Below are 18,955 nucleotides of genomic sequence, written 5' to 3' on the forward strand. Positions count from 1 at the left end.
AGTGCATAAGAAGTCACTTATCCAAGTTTTAAAGAATAAATTAATAAACAGAATTTGTGGAAATTATATATAATTATATATGATATTGATTGTTTCGATATTAACTTGAGATAGCTTTTTAAATGGAAGAAAAAACAATTTGTCTAATTTTTGATGCACTCAAATTCAAATGAACGAATCTTATACCTTTTTTGTCATTTCATTTTACACTACACATATGAAAAATTATTCACTTAAACATAAATTTAATTTAAAACTTTGGAGTAATAACGGCCTATTGGTATTTCCTCTGAATTGAAGACACTTCGTTTATTTAAAAGGTTGACCCAATTATATTGCTTTGTTTTCATTTACTCCCACGCCGTTATAAAAAGGGTAGATTTATTCTGGGCAGATTAATTCTTTAATGTTCTCATTTCTGATACATGAATATAACAATGGAGAATTTCCTTATTTTCTTTCATTTTAATCCACACATATATCCTCTTAATTCTTTAAAAGATACTATTAAAACTTTTTTCATTTTAAAATTGTAATCGTTAAATTCAACAAAGGTGTAGAAATTCAATCCGCAAGTTTATCTCTAGATTATTGTCAGACGAAGGGTATTTTAAATGCTGACTACATTTTAAGAACGAGCATTTACCAGACCACTTTGACCTAACGTTGTAACTCTTTGTAGCTTAAAAAGCAAACAATATAGTAATATTGATTAATTTATATATTTTATTTTTTTGATAGGGGCTTATATTTTTTAAATTATTTATTTTTATTTTTACTTTTTTCGCATTTCCCGCTCAAAACTTCTGATTACCTGTTACGCATAAAAACAAAAGCCCCCGCTACGAATGCGTCCTCCTTTGGGAGAATCTGAAATTCGTAGTTCATTCTGGCTCCCCAAAATTGTAATGATAAACAAAATATTAAGATATGTCGCCTGAATACCAATCATTGTTGTATATGCGTAATGATTCGATAATAAAAATATTATATTTAGCTATGGTAGTTTGTTTTTATGGAGTTAATGTTTTGTAAACAATCACAGCTTAGTCTACATTTCGAACTGCCTGTCCAAGCACCGCCCATGCGCGAGGTGAATGCGCAGTGAGTCAGTACGTTGTCCAGATTCTTTTGTGCCATTCCTTGCATACCTCGAAGTGAGTCTTTTTTGAGTTTTAAATTTTAATTTTTTCAAATAAGGTGTTAACAACGTCTGGAATTATCGTAAAGAGGTAAGTGTGTACTTGTTACAGTCAAATTTCATTGAAATTCGCCCGAGAACTGCCGGTCTATGCAAGGCATGGCTGTAATGTCGTGAAAAGCTTGGCATCCCTCGAATACTTGTCATACTTCTTCGCATAACTTCCGGCCTCTACAAAGTTCACCTGAGTCGTCTTGGAACTTTCCAGGGATGCAGTTCCATTTTGAGCGAAAAGTTATGAGATCATTTATGTGGGATATTTTAATGAAATTTGAATGTTCGGGAAAACGAACGTGACCCAAATATAAAGGTGTAGAGTCCCGTGAAACAGCGAATGGCCGACCGCCGAATGCATATCAGAGGTGTAGCAATGGAGGTATGGTAGTCGGGCCAGCGATTTGTGTACAGGAATTTCTCGTTGGATTTACCTACTCTGTGCCATTTCTATGAGAGATCTGGCCTTTTTTTGTTTATATGCTCATTTTTCGTAATGTTTCGGAATCAGCTGATATGTAGAGGTGATTTTGGTTTTTGTTGTGACATTTTGGTATTGTGTTTATCGTGACCACTTGTTATTAAAACGTGTTATGACAACTTCGTGAACAGACAAAATGAAGTCTGGTTTATTCAAGGATTATATCCATTTTCTTACACAATTTTACTAAAACATGCATTTAATCAATTTATACAGTTAGGTCAATAAATTCATATTGGCCTATGAATTATTTGTTTTATGTCGGGTGTGGTGAAATACATAGTACAGTTGCCATGTGAAGTGAGGAAGAAAGACATGAAAAATGAAAGTTGGTCCTTTGTTGGTGAAGGGAAGGGAAGGTAAAAATGGATTTGGGAAGGGGGGAGGGTGTAGAGAGAGGCTGGATAATATGTTTTTGTTGTGCTCCCATTGAGGCAGGACAAGTCCTCTTGACTGTTGAGAGCTTTGGAGATCGGTATGTCCTGTTTCACGGCCAGAACAGAGACCCACAGAGACTACTTTGTGCATGTGGGTAAAATAATGAAAATTAAGTTGGTTTTTTTGGAAACTTTGTTAAATGTTTTTTTAAATTGGTGCAATCAATTATTTCTTAATCCTGGTCTTAATTATAGACACTTTATAAATGATGTCATTGAAGTTTTTAAATGGGTCCAAGGTAATTGTTCCACAAAAAGGCTTAATTGTGTAATTGTTTTGTTAATGATCGTTAATTATTAAACAGACAATACATTGGAACAGAGCTAGGGCTTTTCTGATCATTTTTTTTCTTTTCAAAGACAAACACATGAGTAAACCTCGAAATCTATTGTTTTGGGGCTGTCTTAATAAAACAAATCTCTTGTCACTGGTCCAGGTGTCCCTGGAAAAAAGGGGGTAAGGTCACAGATAACAAAGTATCTTTTGTGTATGACAGTAAAAATAATCTAATGACTGTCTAACACAAACGAGTTAAAATGGAAGATATTTATAAACCTGAGATAGGAAATTTATCTTTGTGCCATGTAGAACACTAGTTGTAGCATTAAAATGAAATGTCAACACTCTAATGTAGGGAATTAAATATATTTACTTGATTAAGGTTTATGAAATTTTGTGGATCCCAAAAAAGTTCACAACTTGGAAGTCTCATCAATTTGGATTTTATTAATCAATTTTCTTCATGATGTGAAACAGAATTGTACATCCCGTATATCTGAGAGTTGTTTTGGGATGAATATGTCTGTAGATTCTTGCTTTGAGTTATATGTTCTTGTACAAAGTACTTGTCATTTCGTTGGGTTGTTTTTGACCTGTGTGTCTCCTTACAGGTGAGGGGGCTGGATGTCTTCAGCGTGGAACAGCGAGAATCTGGGGGACTCCCTCCCCAAAGATGATCCGGACAGCCCCGAGGCCAACAACAACGATGACCTGTCCAATGATGCGGAGGGGGTGTGGAGCCCAGACATTGAACAGAGCTTTCAGGAGGCACTAGCAATCTATCCACCCTGCGGGCGACGGAAAATCATCCTGTCCGACGAGGGGAAGATGTACGGTAAGGAGAAAGAGAGTGAAAGAAGAAGGAGATGTACGGTAGGATCAAGAGAGTGAAAGAGGAAGATGTATGGTAGGAATTGAGAAAGAGAGAGAAAATTGATGCATCTTAGTCCAGTTAAGTGAAGATGTACAGAATGGAAAAGGAGAGTAAGAGGATGGAGAGATATACTGTAAGGAGAGAGAGAGATTAAAAGAATGCTAGAAGGGATGAGGCGCACAACAGATATTGTGAGGACACTACAGGTGAAGTGATAAGACACTGGGACCCTTTTTTTTTAAATCACTAAGTTAGAGAAAAAACACATGGAATGACTCCTCAATGTAAAGCCATTGAACATTAAGTGGGCTACATAAATAATAGAATTGATCATATAAGGAAGTGAGTTAATTTATTAAATCAAGTCCTCTATTCACACATCAGGAGTGAATCTCATTAATGGGCTCCACTACTATCAGTGCCTGTAGACTTCTTTCTGTTGTGTTTGGGCCTCAATAATTAGATTTTGATGACTGGACGTAAATCAGGTTTGACAGAGCTTCTGATTGCGTCAGGAGAGTGCTGGGTCATTTCCTTCTATTAGCAGAACCTGTACAGGTGAGACACAACTTATTGGGTCAATACCTGGGTCCCTCCGAGTCTGGTAGGGGGTTAACTTGAGGTTCAAGAAAAAGATGACAAAGTCAATTAGTTGTTTTGGAAAAAAATTGGACAGCCTTTCATTTGTGTATAAATATAACTTGATAATTTGAAGGCAGGAGGCTAAGATCACCTATTGATGACATTTATCAGGGGTGAAATGTCAGCACAGCTGATGACAGGCCTACAGAGATATGCTGAATATGTGAAAACTCAGCTACAGCTCAGTCATAACTGAGAGCTGATTCATCAAAGTACAGGGTTAATGAGGTGACCTCCCCCCCCCTCTCTCTCTCTCTCTCTCTCTCTGTGTGTGCTGACTTGACATCTTTTAGCTAGGTGGTTGACAAAGCATCTCTTTCTCTCTCTCTCTCTCTCTCTCTCTCTCTCTCTCTCTCTCTCTCTCTCTCTCTCCCCCTCTCTCTCTCTCTCTCTCTCTCTCTCTCTCTCTCTCTCTGTGCTGACTTGACATCTTTTAGCTAGGTGGTTGACTTTACAGTTTGAGTACTGACCCCGGTCTGCGGTCCCCCTGTTAGACACTGGGATATTGTTCAGGTGAGGGATAATGTAGGATGATCCTCGCCTGCTAATCCGACCAGGTGATACGGAACAGGTTTCACAGATTTCTGTCCGAGATAGGTGGACACGTCAGAAGAGGGGTTTGATCAACATTTGGGCCCATGGTGAACAACAAAGGCCATGTTTGTTTTTAGAGAGGGAGACTTTTTACAGAGGGACATTATGTTTCATGCTCACCCCCCTATCCCCTCTATTTGTACACAGACATCCATTGTTTACAACTGATGAACAGATTAGATGTAACCATTAGATGCCTCTATTCTCTCTCCACTAACTATAGGATTTTACAATGTATTTTTACTGTTGAGCAATACCATGTACTTTAATTTCATAAGAAAGTCAATCTTCTATACAGAGTTTTAACTGGAGAGCGTACCTCAGTTAGTGATATTGTTTGGTGAGCATGTTATACAAACAGCTGATAAGTTTTTCAAAAATTACGCCCACAGAGTTCAAATAGATGTGCTGCTACGATAGGTTTATCTACATGATGCACTTTGTAAAACATTAAAAAAAATCCCCCATACTATTTATATGTGTAAGGCAGGTCTACAGGTTTCAGTTTTAAATCTTGGTTAATGAGCCACAGTGAGAAATTGAATCCCCAGGTTTTCTGAAGACACCGCACGAGGACAATAGTTAGGTAAAGGAAACCGGGGGAAGAGAAAAAAAAGGCTCTTTTCTTACACGGATGAGTCATCTCGCAGTGCCAAGGTGTACGTAAACGATGACTAATACCTGTTACCTAAATTAGGATTCACTACACAGAACCCAACACAAATGTTTACCAAAAGTTTATTCATTTCAAGAGCAGAGCAAATACAGGTAATTCTCTCTGTCCAGTCATTTAAATAGTCCGTGAAAATAAATATCCCTGGGCAGGGCAGTAGTTCATGTTTCTCCTGACATTAGATAGACGATGATTTCCCTCCCCCCTTTGGGCCCCCCTGTTAAACCCCTTCTCCGTATGCAGATCAAGGTTTGGTTCTCTGCCAGGGATCTACCTCACAACCTGTTTTCTAAGCGCCAAAGCATACACTGTAGGAAGACGGGGGAAAAAATTAGGGCAAAACTAATAGAGAGAGATATTGTTTACCTAAGTGACTGATAGGGCAGGTTGTAACTCTACCTTAAAGTAGGTAATGAGCTCGTCAACATGTACCTGTCATATTGGGGACAGGCGCATTGTGCAACTTGGTTGTATATGCACCATTTGTTTACTCTGTTGTAGACAGGACATGGGCAGTAATAGGAATCTAATACACACAGTAGAAGCTGGTAGATTTGGTTTTATTTTCTTGATTCAGTTTTAATTTGAAAGTTTTTAATTGATAAAGCTGTGATGATTTTTCTTCTGTGTGCAGTAAGAACACATTAATAGACAAACTGAGAGGGTGAGATTTAGGGGGAGATAAGAGAGAGAACGTACACACACAAACACACACACACACACAAACACACATCTCGGTACCCTACTTGCTGTTCAACAGAGACTGGGTTTTGTTCTGTCTTATGTTTTCAATGGTTTGGCAGGTTTGATGGAGCTCTCAAGAAAACCTGAAGGGGAATTTTATTTTTTGGTTCTATTCAACATACTAGTGAGCAACTAGAGTTGGCCGTTCAATGAAATTTAATCCATTTTGTAGATCCGTAAAGCACCCAGTATTGTTGTGAGATAGAGGGCGGGTCTGTGGGAGACCATTGTTGAGGGAATATGTGCCCACTGACAACAATGCTAAGGGTGGGCCACTGACCGGCACAGGGGTAATAAGGAGACAGATTTATCATCCTGTTCACTCCCTACCCTGGTATAGTGCTTACACACTTGAAGATTTACTTGGGAGAAATGATTGTAGGGCCTTTCACATACTTTTTCACCAAATTTTGTGCTGCTTTTCTCACCATCTAATCCTCATTTCCCTCCATTATTCCCCCTTTCCCCTATGGTTGTCTACCTCCCCCCCCCCCCCCCACCCCTCTGTCAATTCCACAGTTGTACTGCATGGGGGTAGGGATGACTGAATCAAAGCCTATTATCCATGACAACTATCAGGACTTATCTGGGAGAGAGCTTCTACTGAGTGACCCATGATTTGTCAGTCAGACAGAAAATTAATATCGGAGCAAATAAATAGTACCTGAGCCTGCAGAGTGAGGCTAGATATCGGGGATTGTGTGACCAGCAGTGAGCGGGGCGAGGAGATAGGGGCTGATCTTAGCGTCAATCAAACCCTGGTGTTTGGGTTTTAGGGGAAGCCCTGATCGATAGCTGAGTTATCTTCTTCTCTGCATTATCAAGTGGACAGGTGGAAATCACACACCTGAAATCTTCATAGAGATAGCACACCTGAAATCCCTGCACACACCTCTATAGTCAAGATATCAAGACAATTTGCATTGAGTGTTTCCTTTGAATGAGAGAAAAAATTAGCTCTTTTGTTATTTGTTTAGCTGTTTATTTGAGAGTATTCTGTCAGTGTGAAAGAATATTTTCAAATCTATTTAATATTAATTCTACTCCATCACAAGAATAAAAACTTAACAATAACTTAAGATAAGAACTCTAGTAATCCAACTGTTGATAGCATACAAAATAAAGAAGGAGCATTGTCATCCTCAGATTATTAAAAATCATAACATTCAGGGTTATTTTTAATCAAGGCAACATAAGTATTGTGTCTTTTCCAAATAGTTCTGAATTATTTCGGTTTAACTTCTATTTTAGATATGTATGCTCAGTGCATAAATTCAAGATTAACTTATGACACATAGGTCAATTCAATATTGCATGAATTCATTAATAACTATATCTAAATTATGAATCATGCATAAATAAAATTTATTGAATAAAGTTTTTGATCCTTTGCAGGTCGAAATGAGTTAATTGCTCGTTACATCAAACTACGGACGGGAAAAACTCGGACACGGAAACAAGTGTCCAGTCATATCCAGGTGCTGGCGCGGCGGAAAGCCAAGGAGATCCAGGCCCAGCTCAAGGTGAGGCCCGGGACTGCCCACTCGGGGGGGGGGGGGGGGGGGGGGGGGGGGTCCTCTTCAGCTCTTCCCTGAAACAGAGGGCCGGGGTCAATCGACATGGGACTGCCCACTCGGGGGGGGGGGGGGGGTCCTCTTCAGCTCTTCCCTGAAACAGAGGGCCGGGGTCAATCGACAAACTACTCTTGTCTCATTCTCATCTTCAGCTGTAGATTTTACAGACTAGAATATGAATCTCAGTCTTCCTCTCAATCTTAGTAGTTTATTTCTTACATAAATTTTTATATGTAACCAAGAAACAAGATAATATTTTTAGATGAAAGTTTTAATGAAAGAAGTTTGTTTATCAGTCAGACTATAGTTGACATCTCTCAAGTTTTCTGATTAAATGTTGTCATGTAAAGTGCAGAATCGTGACTCCACAGCATTTTTAATCTTTTTGTTGTTTAGATATTATCTAAGGCAAACAAATTCAATAATCACCAAAGATAATTTCAAATATAATATGACCTTTTTTATCTCCTATCAAAAAAGAGCAACACTTGTTTGACAAAAGAAAATAAATTATATGTAAAAGGTGATCCAACTGCTTTGTTACACCCATAACCATGATTTTATCTTTAATTGATTTTTTTTGTCAACCCATGTAGAAAGTGAAATTACAAGCTTTTAAAAGATAGAGATTAGACACATAGTTTTGTACTTTAAGCTACAACTAATCCTGTACAGCATCATATTGCTGATACAGAGTTTTCTTTCATTACAATATTAGCTAAATGTGTGTATCTGAATTACCTCATTGAAATAATCCATATCTAAAGAAAGTTATTGGAATATATGTGAGTTGTAATATTTGCATTGTGGGGTGTAATGTCGGTTGATTAAGGTCAGTTCTGTTTTCTGGTTTTCAGTCCATCCCAATGCAGGATCAGGCCGCGAAAGACAAGGCTCTCCAGAGTATGGCATCCATGTCATCGGCTCAGATCGTGTCCGCTAGTGCTATCCACAATAAAGCCCTGGCCCAGGGCATCCCAATGCCCAATGTCAGACCCTCCTACCCAGGGGGACCCAGCGGCTCCCAGGTGAGAAACGATAAATAGTTTCCTGTAAATAGCAGCAAAAGTACTTGTGAGAAACAAAGAACTGAAAGTGCAATTTGCACATTTAGATTTCATTAACACATTACTTACTTATCAGATAAAGCTATAAATGATGTTGAGTAATAGAGGATAGATGTAGGTCATGAAGGTCAGTGTCGAGTAGATCTAGGTCATGAAGGTCAGCATCTGGTTGATGTAGGTGACGAGGGTCAGAATCTAGTATATCTGGGTCATGAGGGTCAGTGCCAGGTAGATCAAGGTCATTAGGGTCAGAGTCTTGTATATCTGGGTCATGAAGGTCAGGACCTGGTAGCTCAAGGCCAGTGCCAGGATCAGACAAGCACTCAAATGTTTAGAAAGCCAGTTTATTGATTATGTATGATATAATTCAAGTGAACATTAGAAATTTTACTTTGCCAAGAAGTGTGAAGCACTTTTAGAGACTATTTCTTGTTTTTTTTTCGGATGAGTATAACTGATGCTCTTTCAATAAAGAATCTATATCCAATAATCAATACCTTCTAAATATAAACATTGCCGAGTTTAACACAACGCAACATTTCTGGATTTGTTTAGATTCCTTTAAATTGGAAGGTTTTGATTCTATTTATCATTTTTTATTTGTTGTGTCTACTTTCAGTTTTGGCAAAACAACATGGGACCCCAGGAGGAGTAAGTATATCTAGAAGCTATTGTAGATTGTTGATAATCACTTTCAATCTTTATTGTTTTGATCAATTACTTTCTTCGATCCCTTTTACAAACTTTTATTTTTCCTACTTTTAAGCATCAAGTGAATGTTCTTTATTTATTATATAATTGACTCCAAGATCTTATGGACACCCCAAGTAATGATGAAAACATACTATGTTTGTACAATTAGAAGAAATGTGCATAATGTGTTTGATTATGTGTAAACTGTTGTAGTGGTTAATATCGATGTGTTCGGTTGTAGCGTGAAGCCTCAGTTTGGAAACTATAACCCGGATGTGAAGCCACCCACATCAATGAACAGCGAGTCGGTGTCACCAGCCTGGCAGGGTCGATCCATCGCTGGCCCCAAACTACGCCTCGTCGAGTTCTCCGCCTTCCTAGAACAAACCCGCGACCCAGATACGGTGAGTCGGTAGTGAGTTCCCCCTGGACAACCGCAGGTCTCTACAGCTGGGTTTTACGATTGACCTTGGGCTGGATATGTTCTAATCTGTCCTGCAGATTCTGTTAAGTCCATGTAGAGCTGGATTTTGTACCATTGCTTTAGCAATTAAATCTGCCAAGAACTTTTCATTTCAAACTTTGCAGAATTGATCATGTATAAACATCTGGCTTATTTGTCAATAACTTGTGTTAAATTTTAAACAGACAGTGTTCTATGATTCAATCCATTGTGTTTAATAATTCATCCAATGTACCCAAAACTCTAAACTCCAATCAGCAGCAGCGTAGCGTAAGGCTCTCAGTCGCTTTGACAGAGAGAGCAACTCGACTCTATTTCAACAGTATTCTATACCTGGGTCAGGTGAACTTGTGTGAACTTTCATTATGAGGGGGTGGGTAAATGGGTTTTTATCATGAAATATAAATGGATTTGGAACAGGTGACTAGATGGCTTTACCTATGTTTTAGGTGACAAATTACCTGGAAAGGTATCAAGTACCTTGTTTTCTTTGTTTCAGTTTCACAAGCACCTGTTTGTACACATTGGTTCTAATGCCAGCTACTCGGATCCTCTGTTAGAGGTAAGCTATCATGTAATGGATTCTCCCACAGGGAATACAACTGTATTGACATTAAATACATGTAAAAAATGGACCACTCTAATTCAAGAAAGACAACCCCTGAAGTTTAAATTTTCTTGCAGGCGGTTGATATACGACAGATCTACGACAAATTTCCAGAGAAGAAGGGCGGACTCAAAGAATTGTATGATAAAGGCCCACAATCGGCGTTCTTTCTTGTCAAGTTCTGGGTGTGTATCAGACAGCTTCTTTTTTTACCCTCATTGTTTAACAGATAATTATACCACATTTCGGATCGTCGAAAATTCCATTTGTTTATTCTCATATTCCTAAGTTGAAAATATACTATACCACTGGTGAACAAAGATGGTTATGCCAGCAAAAAACTCTTATTTTATAAAAGTCTATTGCTATTCTTTCATTAATTTCTTTGTAGAAAAACCAAATCATTCTTGAAACTGCTTTTAATTTGAACCGTTGTCTTAAGTGTTGTGACTTTGTTTTTTGTAGGCGGACATTAACACCAATGTACAGGACGAGAGTGGGACGTTTTATGGAGTCACCAGTCAGTAAGTATCGGGGACCAGTTTACTATTTAAGTCCTGCTAGAACCAGTTGTTACGGTTGTCCAATCTTAGCCAGCTGTATTTTTAAGTGTTGTTGTACTACTAAAGATACTTTTTGTTTTTCATAATATACTGTGGCATCAATTAAAATCATGGGCGCCAATTTTCCTGTATTGTTGGTTTTTGGCTTATTTGTGGGGATGTAATTTCATAGATGTGTCGGCTTCAGCTACAGTAAGAAAGATAACTCTAATTTGTTTTTGTCAAGGATGTAAAGGATACCTAAAATTTTTATGAAAATTAAGCCACCATGAATTCTAATGATTCCACAGTACATTTATTTATTTTTATTCAACAGAAAATTTACTGATATCTATGTGTTTTACAAAGTCAAAGCATTTTTCACAAGCTGAATTGAAATTTTACATGTATTAGAGATAATGAAATGAACTGTCTTAAATAGTTGTTTATGTGTTGTAGGTATGAAAGCAATGAGAATATGGCAATAACTTGCTCCACCAAAGTGTGTTCATTTGGTAAACAGGTCGTGGAGAAGGTAGAGGTGAGTGTATGTCAGGTTTATTACACAAACGCGGCATCAAAATTGAGTCTGTATTTCTGTTGTTTGTCTAATGTAACAAACAATGATACATAGGAAGATTTTTTTTATCAGTAATATATTCTGTTTAGATTGATGGTGATTCAATTTTGTTGTGTGAAGATTGTCTTCAACTTGGTTATTTTGTGAATTTTTCAGACGGAGTTTCCTCGATACGAGAATGGGCGATACGTGTACAGAATAAACCGGTCGCCGATGTGTGAATATATGATCAACTTCATCCACAAACTGAAGCATCTACCGGAGAAATACATGATGAACAGTGTTCTGGAAAACTTCACCATTTTACAGGTATGTCTTACAGTACTGTAAACACTGGAAAACTTCACCATTTTACAGGTACATCTTATAGAACTGTAAACCATTTTACAGGTATGTCTTATAGGACTGTATGGTCTTAATGTACTGAATGGTATCGCTAATATACAGGAAGTTAGGTAACACTGGGCGGGGAAATAAATTAAAAAAACAAGGTAATCCTGAGGGTTGACAACTTTAATTTCCATTGCTCTATATCTAACACATTCTAAAAGAATATAGTGAACATGTTTAGAAAGGGAGACTATTCTGCTGTCACCAACTTTTTTCAATTCAATCAAAATGTTTTGGGTTTGAAATTTGTATATTGCTTAAGAAATCCTATAATTTTTAAGGAAAATTTGCCTTTTTAAAACATTTTGAACAATTTTTTATGTGTTTTTTCTTCTTTCTATTTTTTGGCTTACAATTTTGCTGTGATTTGTTAATGGAGGTTTAATTAAGATGAAAAAAATTGTTGTTTTGAGCTAAATTCTTTTCTGCTACATGAATATTTTAATTTGTGTATTCCATTTCATCCTTCAAAGGAAACTTTACGTTGTTTTTGCAGGTTGTCAGCAATAGAGACACCCAGGAAACATTAATGTGCATATCATACGTGTTTGAAGTGTCCACCAGTGAACACGGGGCTCAGCATCACATATACAGACTGGTGAAAGACTAACACCCCCACCCCACCCCCCAAAAACACGCTATAAATAGCCTCAGCAACTAGTGCCACAAGATGAAGTCGCTTACAGAATGTGCCACGTCCCTCTCCTCATGGCTCTTCCGTCTGATTGGGCGATTTTTCCCGCCCCCATACGCGTCAAAAGTTTTACACACGAGGCAGCTCAGGAACAGAACTGCTTACAGAAAAATTAATAATTTGTTGTCATGGAAACAGAGATCATGTGCAAACTGTTGGAAACCATATAATTTTTTATATATGCAAAGCTATTTATTGTATAGAAAGATGCTTATCTGTTGTTTCCCCCCCATCTTTGTCTGACTTCCAGATGTTTGAATAGTTTTCTACTTTCCTATAAAGTATTGGGTTTTTGCCTTGTGCATTCGTTTCTGAATTTTTAACTCTGAATCTGTTCTTATGTGCTAATTTACAGTTGTTTAAGATTTCTCCTTCACTTTTCATTGTAATTTCAAATGAAATGATGAATATTGTTAAAGATCATCCTTTGGTGTAAACTAATTGAAATGCCTCATCTCCATGGGTCATGTAACATTGTTTTACAATGTTAAAGTGGAGTCATATATTTGTTTTGGCACAATTTTTATCAATATTTTATTTCTACCAGTATTGTGTAAATATGAATCATTAGTTTGTTAATATATTATACAGTTAATGTAACAAAACTGGCTATGTTTTTACCGTTGTACAAAAGAACAGATTTTATTTACAAAAACTCTGCACAAAATATGATTTGTACTATTTAGTAGAATTCTGTCACAAAATATAGCTAAGATCGTTGCCATACAAGTGTACAAAATTTTTTATTATAATTAACAATTGTGCAAAAGAGTTCTGATGATAACGTTGAACATTCTGTAGCTTTCTTATGAAGAATTCTTCCTTGCTTAATCAAAGAATGTATGATTGAAAACAGAGAGAGAGAGAAAGGGAGAGAGAGAAAGATGGATTGATCATGCTACATATTGGGAGAAAGGGATACCCCTCCCCTTTCTTCTACTTGACTGTTGGTTTACATTTCTATGTTGATATTTTATACATGACAATATTTTAATCTAGGAAGTTGTAAATTTTATGAAGTGGTTGAAAATTTCTTGTTGAGATATTTTTTTTACATATTGTGACTGAGACAATGTTTTAGGTTGTTAAGAGTCTCCAGGTTGTAACAGAAACGTGGGCATACATTTTATTCTTCTATTTATGTGATTCACTAACTGCTGTTTCATATCTGATCTAATGGGGGAAGATAAACATCCACGAATTTAGGATCCGTAAGATTCTTACACATTAACTTTTCAGAAGAACATAACTTCCATTTTCAGAATTTTGAAGTCATCCACAAAACAAAATAAAATATTTCATTTAAACTGATAACTTTGTAGGACATGGCCTGAATTAACCAATCAGCTTGATTCTTTCTTCTGATAAAGCTAGGGAGCAGTCATTATTCTGCATTTGTTGACACTAGGTGGTGCTGCTGAGAGTGAAGAGTGAGTAGCATTTAATTCTTGAACCTTGATCTCAGATGTATAATAAGCATTGTATTTGTCATTCGAGCATTGAACCTCACCGATTCACCAGACCCACTTGTACACATCACCTGTCCCTGTCCGCTGTACGCCATTACAACTATGCATGATGTTCTCTGTATTCTGTTGGATCTGTGTACATATATCATGAAATGTGTAATCATTGCATGCTGAAGTATAAGCTCTATATCTACATGTACACCATACTATACCATTACGACCCCCACCCCGCCCCCTCCATTCTGTTTGATGTGATAAACATTGATCCTGTCACCTGTAGAGTAATACAAACACCCCCAGCTCTTGTACAGAGTCAGGAATGTTCTAGGATTATTCATTGTTTTATATCAAGGACATGATATCTTGCCTTCTACCAAACCAGTGGACCTTTCACTGTCCATCGTATTCTATGCAAGTACAGACTGCGAGCTGTATACCAACTGTTGAGTTTCTAAGGTTCCTTCTTTTTGTGGAGTGAATGTGAGGTTGTCATACCAACGCCTGATTCCCTGATGTTACCGATTCCATTTGTTTATAGGAAGTTTTACAAATTCAAAAGTGACACCATATGCAATCAAAAAGTTTGGGGAGGGAATGGTTAACTGGCAGATAAATGATGAAACTTTTCAAAGAGAGAACTTACTTGATTGAGAACACGGAGCTGGGTGATATCTGACACTACATCAGGTGATGACACTACATCAGGTGGTGACACTGCATCAGGTGGTGTCACACTGCATTAGGTGGTGTCACACTAAATCAGGTGGTGACACTGCATTAGGTGGTATAGGAGAATTCAGTGGAATCAGGGGTTGGTATGATGGCTGACAGAAAAGCCATCTAATGATGCTGCATTTGTATATCTCCATTAGTAAGTCTTTTGGTGCATTTTATTATAACCTTTATATTTTTGTGTATTTTATTACAAGACGTATATGTTTATGCAGATTTTTCGCCCCCACCAGTTGCTCTCTAGTGCCTTTGTGTAAACTTGCGTCCAATTTAGCACTGGTGATACCAAACATCCAAGTTTAGAAAAAAAAATGCATGGATATTTTTATCTCGCATATCTATGTTACATTTCTCAATGTTGTTGAGATGTAAGGATCATTTTAGTGAGGAGGAAAGTTGATTAAATTTCTTCTGTACATAATCATAAGACTGTTTACCATGAACAATGTTAGATTTATAGTATTGTACCAGTTGGAGTTAAGATCAATTTTAACTTTGTCATAGACAAAACAAAAAAGATAGTGTTTATTTTTAGACATGATGAAATACTTGCCCACGTGGTGGATGGGCCTGGTGCATTTGTACTGAATACTTACATATTTTTATTGACTCTTACAGATCATTTGTTACATAGTACAATAATTAACGTGTTTTGTAATATTGAGCTGTACAGCGTTTATGCTTCGTTGGAGAATGGTTTATCCTACCTGGTTACACAGGTAATGTTTTTTTGTATAAAATGACAGAAAAAATACAGATAATAAAACAATGAGATATACAAGCATGGCTTTTGTTTGCTTTTTCATGTCAAGAGAGATAACTCTGGTTTGTGGATGAAGGGGTGAGTTTTGCATGTACAGTTACTACATTGGGATGGATGGTGTTGATTCTTATCAAAACATCTCGTCTTTAAGCGGACATTCTCATTCCTTGTGTTAGGATTGATGTGTACCATAAAACGCTTCTCGATCAGCCTTACAAATAGAACCGTTTTAACAAGAGCTTGGACTTTGAGCAGTACGTGACAAACTCCGATTTGACAAGGGCGGGGTCTTCTGATGGTGAACTGTCCAGTAAATGGCTAATAGATATGAATATATTGAACGCATTGACACTCGCCCGACTTCACCCAGAGATGTATATTTCACTGAAACAGCGTCAATCTCGCACAGCAGAGGAGATCTTGGCAAACTTTGGACAATTCAGGGATATATTGTACAAGAAATGGTTCACAGTTCCACACATAAACTAGTATACACCAAGATTTGGACAATTCAGGGATATATTGTACAAGAAATGGTTCACAGTTCCACAAATAAACTAGTATACACCAAGATTTGGACAATTCAGGGATATATTGTACAAGAAATGGTTCACAGTTCCACACATAAACTAGTATACACCAAGATTTGGACAATTCAGTGATGTGTTTTACAAGGAATGGTTCACTGTTAACATGTAAACCATACAGATTTGAACAACTGAGTGATTAGTTGTACAAGGGAATGGTGAACAACCCTACTCTTGATTTTGACAATTCAATCACAAAAAGGTTCAGTCTTGTATTTCACCATATTTTAAGCTAAGGTCTATTTGTTTTAGTTTCCTTCAATGATACATGGACCATTGAATCCAAACTTTTTAATTATACCAACAAAAAAAAACACCCTTAGAATGCCTCGACATCGAGCAGCTGAGAGGTAGTCCTCCAACGTGTTATTGTTTCCCTCTCCCTTCGACTATAGTCCTGCTGGACATTTCATTACAAGTGAAGTTAATATAGTTAATAATGATGACCTTAAATTACTTATTCTTAATGGTCCAAAATTTAGGGAACCCCGATCTTTCAACTTGCATTCTTATTTCATACAGATTATGAATTCTGTACAGTAAAACACGATGGAGCAAACACGAAAATAAGACCTTGGCACGTTGTCGGAATGGACTAAAGGTGTTCGATGCATGTTAAAATCTCGTATTAAAAGATTTAAGCGTAATATGAAAACCATCTATCCTTCTAAATTTGATATTTTAGAAGTGAAAAAGAAGTAGATCGATTACACGATCAGTTTGCCGTAGAAATTTCCTGCTGATAAAGCAGGAAACAACATTGTTTGTTAGGCTCAATAGATAAATTGTATATTAGAAGAACTTAGATTAAAAGGGGTATGGTCACGATTTTGGTCAAATATTATTTTTCCAAATTTAATATTTACAATGCTTCAGTAAGGCATTCTTACTAGGAAACCGAAATTTGAGTGTAATTCGTTGAATTATAAGCAAGTTACAGAGCTTGAAATTCTTTGCTATGTAAACAAAGCGTTTGTTTACATTTTGAATGTTAAAGTGAGAATTCCAAAATGAATGTGTTAAACGTTAGAAACTGTTTAGTTATGCTTAAAATAAATTAAAAGATATACAAATCAGGTTTAAATATTTTTTTTACTCGTATATTGAACCTATGTAAACAAAAACAGGGCACGAGCCTTGTTTACATAACAAAGAATTGTCAGCCCTGTATCTTGCTTTTAACTCCACGAATGACTCTCAAATTTCGTTTGATCATTAGAAATGCATTTCTTAAGCATTATAAATAATAAAAATAGAAAAATAGAATTTCACCAAAATCGTGACTCCACAAGTGGAAATCCAACTCATAGCCCCTCTCTCTCTCTCTCTCTCTCTCTCTCTCTCTCTCTCTCTGGAGGAAATTCTTCAAAATCATATGTCATTTTTTCAATACCCCCCCCCCAAAAAAAAAACCCCACAAATTCAAGTTTAATTACCTTACCTATCTTGGAGACCTAAACTTAATAAAAATCCTTACAAAGATATATAGCGGGTCCCAGTAAACGTGCTACCAAGCCTCTTTCTTTACTCCTCACCAAGATATTAACAGCAGTAAAGGAGAAACCTTATGAGTAGTGTACTGTGTCATAGTAAATGTGTAAATTAGATGTGGATACTTAAGAATTCCAAGGAACTTTTGCAAAATTTGAAATCCCAAAATCACTAGCATCAAAACTTACGACTTTTCTACATTTTATACAACCACCCCCACGATAAATTAAAGTCCAGGCTTTTTGACATCATTGATAGCTGCTTTTTCAATAAAAACGAATCACATAAATTTAATTAACTTGTCATCGGTCATTTACAAAACTATTTTGTTAAAAACCATTCGGATTGTGCACACAAGTACTCTGAAGTGAATATTAAAAGATGTTTGATAGACATCTGATAGACAACATTTATGTAGTTTTGGGAAATCAGGTCTTCCAACAATCTGTTGGAATTCCCATTGGTACCAATTGTGCCCCATTGTTAGCAGACCTACTTTTGTATCCATACGAAGCAGAATTTATTCAAAAACATGTACGTGAAAAATATCACTCGCAGCGTTTCACTCAACATTCAGGTATATCGACGGCATATTATCAATTAACAATTGCTACCAGTGTTCAACTCTGTACATGAAAAGAATAATTCATTACAATTGATATTTTAATGTTGTAAATATAAAAAACTAGTTTCTTCCGTAATTTTGTGCCCTGTTGTACATGAGTATAATATCTCAAATACATGTAAGTCCTTAGGGAATGAAGATGTACATTTTTAAGAGTGATATGTCTAGCTATAAACTACTACCGGTATTTAATAAAGAAAAACTCCATTTATTTTTACTTTAAATTTTTAAGGTTTTCCAATATCTCTCCATAGAGCTCTTCTTTTCAAAATGGCCATGACAATTCACCCCTCTTAACTAACCATTTCAAAACCTTAAGGTACCGTATATCCGGTAATTTTCGCGATGATCTGTTTTCCGGGTTTTTTTCGCGATCTCTTTTAAACCGCAAATTATTGAATACTCAAAAATTATATCTTGTATTATTTTCTATAAAAAAAACTTTTAAAATTGCAAAAAAAATGACTGACGCAAATTAAAAATGCTACATATTTTCCACATTTTCGCAAATTTTGTGACACGCGAAAAAAACTCGGATATACACGGTATCTCGAGCTCACTCCTCTTGTTTTGATTTCTTTGCGCAGATGCTCATTATATTTTAAATAAATGTGATTTTATTTATTAAATCACCACAAAAATATTATTATGTCATATTTACACAGCATTCATCAAGAAAATCCATTTGAATTCAAGAAACAAACAACTTTTGAGGGGACTATTTTTTCGTGTGGAAGGTTTTAAGACGAAAATGGCAG

At 36.6% G+C, this 18,955-nt stretch overlaps 1 protein-coding gene across 5 annotated transcripts; it reads left to right on the forward strand.

Annotated features, from left to right (window-relative positions):
• The first annotated feature begins 1,075 nt into the window (after positions 1–1,075).
• LOC128184463 (transcriptional enhancer factor TEF-1-like) lies at positions 1,076–15,512 on the forward strand. Of its 5 annotated transcripts, none has more exons than XM_052853955.1 (12): positions 1,076–1,157; positions 3,005–3,228; positions 7,316–7,443; positions 8,352–8,522; positions 9,181–9,212; positions 9,496–9,658; positions 10,217–10,279; positions 10,402–10,509; positions 10,790–10,848; positions 11,326–11,407; positions 11,603–11,755; positions 12,333–15,512. In XM_052853955.1, exons 2-12 carry the CDS (start codon positions 3,018–3,020, stop codon positions 12,444–12,446), a joined length of 1,284 nt encoding a protein of 427 aa, XP_052709915.1. In that variant the 5' UTR covers positions 1,076–1,157; positions 3,005–3,017; the 3' UTR covers positions 12,447–15,512. The 5 variants fall into 5 exon arrangements, with proteins under 5 accessions (XP_052709915.1, XP_052709913.1, XP_052709912.1 ...); XM_052853953.1 differs by having other exon boundaries at positions 1,099–1,232; XM_052853952.1 differs by lacking the exon at positions 1,076–1,157 and adding an exon at positions 1,275–2,204.
• The last annotated feature ends 3,443 nt before the right edge of the window (positions 15,513–18,955 follow it).

Source organism: Crassostrea angulata, chromosome 5 (assembly GCF_025612915.1).
Source record: "Crassostrea angulata isolate pt1a10 chromosome 5, ASM2561291v2, whole genome shotgun sequence".
Taxonomy (NCBI): domain Eukaryota; kingdom Metazoa; phylum Mollusca; class Bivalvia; order Ostreida; family Ostreidae; genus Magallana; species Magallana angulata.

Bases quoted from the DNA above. Each gene is read 5' to 3' on its own strand.
- LOC128184463 (XM_052853955.1), top strand. From the start codon at position 3,018: ATGTCTTCAGCGTGGAACAGCGAGAATCTGGGGGACTCCCTCCCCAAA. The intron at 3,229-7,315 runs GTAAGGAGAAAG...GATCCTTTGCAG, and splicing joins CGACGAGGGGAAGATGTACG to GTCGAAATGAGTTAATTGCT. The intron at 10,849-11,325 runs GTAAGTATCGGG...TATGTGTTGTAG, and splicing joins TTTTATGGAGTCACCAGTCA to GTATGAAAGCAATGAGAATA.